The sequence below is a fragment of the Diaphorina citri genome, unplaced genomic scaffold (genome assembly GCF_000475195.1).
Source record: "Diaphorina citri unplaced genomic scaffold, Diaci psyllid genome assembly version 1.1 scaffold1556, whole genome shotgun sequence".
NCBI lineage: Eukaryota > Metazoa > Arthropoda > Insecta > Hemiptera > Psyllidae > Diaphorina > Diaphorina citri.
The window spans coordinates 59669-66312 of NW_007378982.1; the positions used below are offsets into that span (position 1 = coordinate 59669).

General features: G+C 40.0%; 2 protein-coding genes and 1 long non-coding RNA gene across 3 annotated transcripts in view; all 3 read right to left on the minus strand.

Annotated features, from left to right (window-relative positions):
* Nucleotides 1–259: 259 nt before the first annotated feature.
* LOC113470396 lies at nucleotides 260–1788 on the minus strand. Its single transcript, XM_026828794.1, has 3 exons — nucleotides 1683–1788; nucleotides 1253–1429; nucleotides 260–540 (listed from the first exon to the last, which is right to left on the minus strand). The coding sequence occupies exons 1-3, from the start codon at nucleotides 1786–1788 to the stop codon at nucleotides 260–262; spliced, it is 564 nt and encodes a 187-aa protein (XP_026684595.1).
* Nucleotides 1789–3744: 1956 nt separating this feature from the next.
* The window catches only part of LOC113470397, an 11122-nt gene continuing 8222 nt past the window's right edge, over nucleotides 3745–6644 (minus strand). The window contains exon 2 of the mRNA XM_026828795.1: nucleotides 3745–4330. Coding sequence (XP_026684596.1) covers nucleotides 3745–4330 — 586 coding nt within the window. The remainder of the gene's footprint in view (nucleotides 4331–6644) is intronic.
* LOC113470402 lies at nucleotides 4815–6257 on the minus strand. Its single transcript, XR_003393465.1, has 2 exons — nucleotides 5869–6257; nucleotides 4815–4944 (listed from the first exon to the last, which is right to left on the minus strand). It is a non-coding gene; the product is annotated as an uncharacterized LOC113470402 (long non-coding RNA).

The window sequence follows — 6644 nt, forward strand, 5'->3', positions numbered from 1 at the left end:
CTGTCTGTCTGTGGGTATGTCTGTCTGTCACGCTAAATAGACCTTTGGTTGTTCTCTTTTCACGCAAAAACTTTGTCCGACACCGCTCCAAGCTACGGTCATACAGAACAGGGAATTTCCACACTTCTTCAATAAGATTTTCACTCTTCATGTTGCACGAGCCCGCACTGTCATCGACAAAAACTAAGTCTGTGACGGTACGGACTTGGTGCGGTTATGAGTGTTATGGTGATATAAGGCGTCAGATTTAAAGTTGTATCTACATGGTCAACGCCCACGCCATCGACTGAAAACGTACACTGTTTCGACAATATAGATTCACTTCGTCGATCAAGTTAATAGACTTACCGAATCCACTCATGTAGATGACAATACGTCTCTCGGCCGTTTGACACTTGGCCTGAATATCCGGATAGCTCTTATCAAACATCCTCTGCATATGCCCCAGGAGCGGATGTACCCGACTGAGGAACACTCGCAAGTCTATGAAAACTATGATGGCGACCAGGACTTCGAAACATTGCTGAAACACTTCCGCCCCTGTGCCAACCAAGAAACAAACACGGTCAGGCCCGGCGCATAGTGGAAGAGTAGACGCGCGACTTTTATGCCGATCTTACCACAGTTCATCCAGAGTTAAGTCACAAGAATCCATAGTTAATCGAGAAATACTGGGTTGTGTAAATCAAAAGAAAACCCTTGACACCGTGTTCAACTCTCAGTAATAAGATCGGCTATAGGTAGAGTCCCGAAAGCGAAGAGAAAAGTAAGACAGAATAAGAGAAAGCCAGCCGTTCCGGGAACGAACCTTATCTGTTTAGGATAAAGTTCGTCTCTCGGGAATTTATCCCGCGAACTAGCGCTTACAAGCCAGACGCCTTAACTGTTGAGGTCTTATCGTCCAGAAAACGAAGAAAAGGAGGCCAGGATAGGAGAACGAACCTTATCTGTATTGTTTTGTACAAAGCTTATGGTACCTGAGATCAATCAATGTGATTGAACCCTATCTGTTTAGGATAAAATTCGCTCCGGGCGGGATCGAACCCGCGACCTAGCGCTTACAATACAGACGCGCTACTCTCCAAGCTAACTAGGCTAGAAAATCTTATTTTTCTTCAGAGGTTTGATAGAGGGAACTGTACCTGATAAGGTCTTATCGTCTCGAAAGCGAAGAGAGAAGGAGAAGGCCAGCCGTTCCGAGATCTCCGTTCCGGGACCGGGACCTCTGATACCTTATCTCACTTATACTTACCTCCAAGATCTCTCTGACCCCTAGCACTTTGAGTGAGTACTATGGTAAGATTGGTAAGTAAGGACACATAGAATACAGACCACAGGACATAGATCAGACGATTTAACCAGCGCGTGTCAGGGCTGGCCCCCTCACAATCACCGAGCGACATCCCCGACAATCGAATGCTGAAGAAATCTTACCACAACATGAGTGAAGGATCGGACTTTCTAAGCATGAGTAACGGTACTGTCATTGAGACCGAGCCAATTCAAAGAAATCAGGACTTATTTTCCGATACATCAAGTAATTTTGCTACACCCGCACAATCACCACGGTCAAGAATACCGAGTAACCGTCGAGTGAAAAAATACCATGATAACATCATTATGTAAGTTTTAGTAACTTTGGGTCATTCCCGAGTTAAAAGTCCGACACCGCTCCAAGCTACGGTCATACAGAACAGGGAATTTCCACACTTCTTCAATAAGATTTTCACTCTTCATGTTGCACGTAGGGCTGGCATTGTACAGGCCTGTCAGCGTGTAGAGCTTCATGTTGGTATGCAGACAGGGGACGCGCGCCATACCTGAAATAGGAAAAGGGACGCAACACAGACAACAGCGTGCAAGATGAGTATTAGGTAGGTAAGGTAGTATTAGTATGATAATTGAATAAAGTAATACGATGAAAAAAAAAATAAATAAAATAAAATGTAAGAAATAAAAATACCATGCACATTGTGAAAAGGATAGATAAACAATGTAAAAAGGTAGATAAATACTCTCTTACAGTACTTACCTAGTACTTGCCTTAGATTGAAGATGAAGACCAACAAGATGTCCAAAAAAGCAGTTCACTCATGAAAAAGCTCAACTGAATTAAGGTTTGGTGAGTTTGGGTTATTTCTGAGTGAAAAACACCATAGTAATATCTTTGGGTAAGTTTTAGTAGGTAAGTTCGGGTCGTTTTCGAGTGAAAAAATACCATGATAACATCATTATGTAAGTTTTAGTAACTTTGGGTCATTCCCGAGTTAAAAATACCATAGTAACATTATTGAGTAAGATTTGGTAAGTTCCGATAATTTTCGAGTGAAAAATGCCATAGTAACATCATTGGGTAGGTTTTGATAAGTTCGACCATTTCCGAGTGAAAAATGCCGTAATAACATCATGGTAAGTTCCGATCATTTCCGAGTGAAAAATTAAATAGTAAGATCATTGGGTAAGTTTTGGTAAGTTCCGATCATTTCCGAGTGAAAAATTAAATAATAACATCATTGGGTAAGTTTTGGTGTGTTCTGATCATTTTCGAGTGAAATTCATCATAGTAGGTTAACTTTCATGAAGCTGTTCATAACCAACTTTGGATATTATGTATTACCCCATCAGGTAAAACCCGGCATTTAAGAAGAAAAACAGAAAAGGCCAAAAACGCCCTTTGTCACTTTGTCTATTGAAATCAGAGCTGATATCTGTTATCTGTTCAGTTTTAATGTTTCGTCATGGTAATACATAACTTTGAAATTTCCCAGACTTGAAAGAGTTGATAATGTTGATATATTTCATTTCCTTGAATACCGTTTGATAAACTGGTAATATTATGGGTTAGGTAGGGTGTTCGGTGTTCTACCCATTATGGAGTACTTATGTTATACTTTCATTGGGTACCGTTTGATAAACTGGTAATATTATGGGTTAGGTAGGGTGTTCGGTGTTCTACCCATTATGGAGTACTTATGTTATACTTTCATTGTTAGAACTGTGGCATTCCGCGGGTAATACTTGCGAATCCCGCAAAATCCCACGCGGAATTGGTCACATCCCGCGTGAGATCCCGCGGTATTCAAAAGCCTGCGGGATTGCTGTCTCTATACACGTAACACTGGTCCTAAGGCCTAACCAACTTTAAATGGATGTCAATATGCATTATGAGCCAAAATAAAAGGGCTCTTGGCTGAGCCTGAAAATATCAAATTTCTGCAATCAAATTTCTGCAATCCAAATTAATATAGTGAAATCGGTATTTAAAGAAACCAGTGAATATCCTAGCAAAATTTTAAATATTCATGAATATAGTGAAATCGGTATTTAAAGAAACCAGTGAATATCCTAGCAAAATTTTAAATATTCATGATCTGCACAAGTTCATTTTAATATTAAAGTACTTCTTTTGTCCTGAATATAGAGTCCTTAGGTGATAATGTCCTTAGCATAAATAACTATGGAGTATTAAAAGAAACTCTGATGAAGCATATAGATGTACTTTCTTTGAGTGACTTTTAGTGGAAAAATTCTAAATTATCGCTCGAGTTGATTAATAAGGAAGTTTTGTACTACGTAAAGTTAAAAGTCGGAGTGTGCGAGTGGTACGGAGTGTGGTCTTTGACAAACTTCTGAGCGGGTGGGATGGGGGTTCGAATCCCACTGTAATCATTTTTTTGTACATAATTTTATCATTTAAAAATATTTTATGGATAGCCATAGTTACTTTTTTCATAATTTTATAGTTTATAGTTGGCAGGACATTCCAGGATGTGAGTACCTAACAGTCAAAACAGAGCCACATTGACAAATCGGAGGGGGTAGTTTCTTAAACAGATGATTGTGGGTTACTCTGGTGTGTCCAATACGAAGCCTGGTGAGTATCACTTCCTCGTATCTGTTAGATCTAAAACTAGATGTCCACGATTCTACAGTAGGTTTTACCTTTTTGAGTTTGTTACTAGGAGGAATAGAGTTCCACATGTCCACAATATCTTTTTTGACAATGGTTTTGATCAAGGGTTTTAGATCATCCGTAGAACAAAGATTGACGTGCCGGGGATGTGTGGGATGATTGGCAGCAGAATCAACTGCTTCGTTCCCATCAATCCCACAATGAGAGGGACACCACAGAAATACAATGTCGGTACCACGTGTGACTATTAGCTTCCAAAGCTGGTATATTTTGGAAATGAAGGGGTGGGAAAAACAAATGTTGCCTAGGGCGGATAGAGAACTAAGGGAGTCACTAATGACAGCGATACGAGGAAATGAATGGGATTCGGATATCTCCTTTAAACATAGGTAGAGCGCGAGAAGTTCTGCAGAAAAGATAGAGTTTATTTTACACAAAGAGACGGAGGAGACGGTACCGTCGATACTGTACGCACAACTAGTGGCGGATGGTGTTTCGAGCCGTCGGTGAAACAAAGAGTGTGATTAGCGTACTTGGAATGAATGAGATCATTATAATGGGAACGGTATATGTTAGGGGGAGTCTCATTTTTCTTATGTTTAGACAGATGGAGGTCAATTTTTGGAGTTTCAGAAGACCAGGGTGGGGTACAAGGAGAAAAAGGTGCGATGGTGTGCTGATCAAGGGTAGTATGGAATTCATTAAGAGATTTGTATCGGACAGTGAGGGGAATAGGTTTAGAACCAAAGTTGTCGGGAAGCAGGTTGTTATTGAACATCAATTTGAAAACTGGGTTAAGGGGGGAGGCTGCAATTTTTGCAACATAATTCATCATAAGTTTGTTACGTCTGATGGACAGTGGCGGAATAGAGTGAGTACTATGGTAAGATTGGTAAGTAAGGACACATAGAATACAGACCACAGGACATAGATCAGACGATTTAACCAGCGCGTGTCAGGGCTGGCATTGTACAGGCCTGTCAGCGTGTAGAGCTTCATGTTGGTATGCAGACAGGGGGCGCGCGCCATACCTGAAATAGGAAAAGGGACGCAACACAGACAACAGCGTGCAAGATGAGTATTAGGTAGGTAAGGTAGTATTAGTATTACAAAAAGGGCCGAGAAATGTCTAGATTTTGTCTAGTCTCGAAATTCACGAGATGACGGAGAGATTTTGTCTCGTTTCGAGATTCGTCTCGTAAAAATACGGGACTAGAGAAGTGATTGCGCCGCTCTTACAATTCGTTACAAGTTGTCTGTCAACGACTTGTCATGTGTCCAAAGTCTGTGGCCAAATTAATTGCTCTGAAGCTGCACAAAATCCAACACGCAAGAAAGAGCTCTCTGTTTCCAAGTTTACACAAAATAAAGTACTAAGTTTCCTAAGTTCTTTTCATTTTCCTAAACTAAGCAAGATAAGTATAAAGTTGGTCCTTCAAGCCGTAGATCGGTTTATTTATTGGTCCTTCGAAGTGGATCCGCCCATCTGAGAAGTTCATTCCTCGTCTGAAGTGCATGACAAGGTAAGTAGTATAACCTAGTTGTTTCCTGTAGAAATCTAATAGAATGGATTTGCACAAAGTTACCCAGACCTCAATAAAATATTAGTGCTTATTTATAACTGCGTGAATAAGACTGAAGAGTCCCTCTGTCATCCCCCGACCAAGTTTCAAGTCAATAGACAGTCTCTTATAGACTCTGTAAAAATGGTTCGTGAGAGTGAGAGGTTCGAGGAACAAGTTGAGTGAGAGATTTGTACAAAACAATACAAGTTGAGATTGATTGAGTGTGAGGACGGAGCAGGAATGGTACAGTTGGATAATTGAATAAAGTACCTAATACGATGAAAAAAAATAAAATAAAATGTAAGAAATAAAAATACCATGCACATTGTGAAAAGGATAGATAAACAATGTAAAAAGGTAGATAAATACTCTCTTACAGTAGGTACTTACCTAGTACTTGCCTTAGATTGAAGATGAAGACCAACAGGATGTCCAAAAAAGCAGTTCACTCATGAAAAAGCTCAACTGAAAGTAACTCAAATTCGTCTTCCCCAGCTATTTATTCGTAAAAGATTTCTTTAATAATGAATGTAGAAAAAAGTTTGGAATCTATTGTGAATTATTTATTGTGAATTATAAGGTTAGCGAATTATTCATATGAGGGAAGAGTTGAAAGTTTTGATTTGATAATAGGCATGGCATGATATGTTATGCCTATTATGCACTTAAATGCGTAGGTACTTCCTTTTTACTTAATTCAATAGAGGGGCTTTACCGTCCCTGAGTCACTGTACCTATGTATTATAACATTTAAAACTATTGTTTTTAGTGACGCAGGTATTACCCTCCATTCGGTCACAAGCTACCCGCCTCACCCAGTCCGAGTTGGGCCTGGAAAAGACAGCAGCACGTGATTGCCCCAGATGATTTCCCATCCCGCGCAACGTTACTAAACTTCTGCGAGCAATTGGGCACTTGTGCAGTCAACGTGTTATAGCCGCTGGCGCTGGTTTTGTCGTATTGGCAACACTGTTTTGATGTAACATCAACATTGTGAGGTTAGGTTTGAAATGTCATAAAATTCTACACGCCAGCTGAAGCTGCTGAAAATTAAAATAAATGTCTCAAATGTCTCCAAGTTAAGTGTTACTAATTTTATCCGTGTTTTCCTTTGCAATCCTTCATGATAGGACATCGAATACGACAGGTTTTAATACCTAAATGTC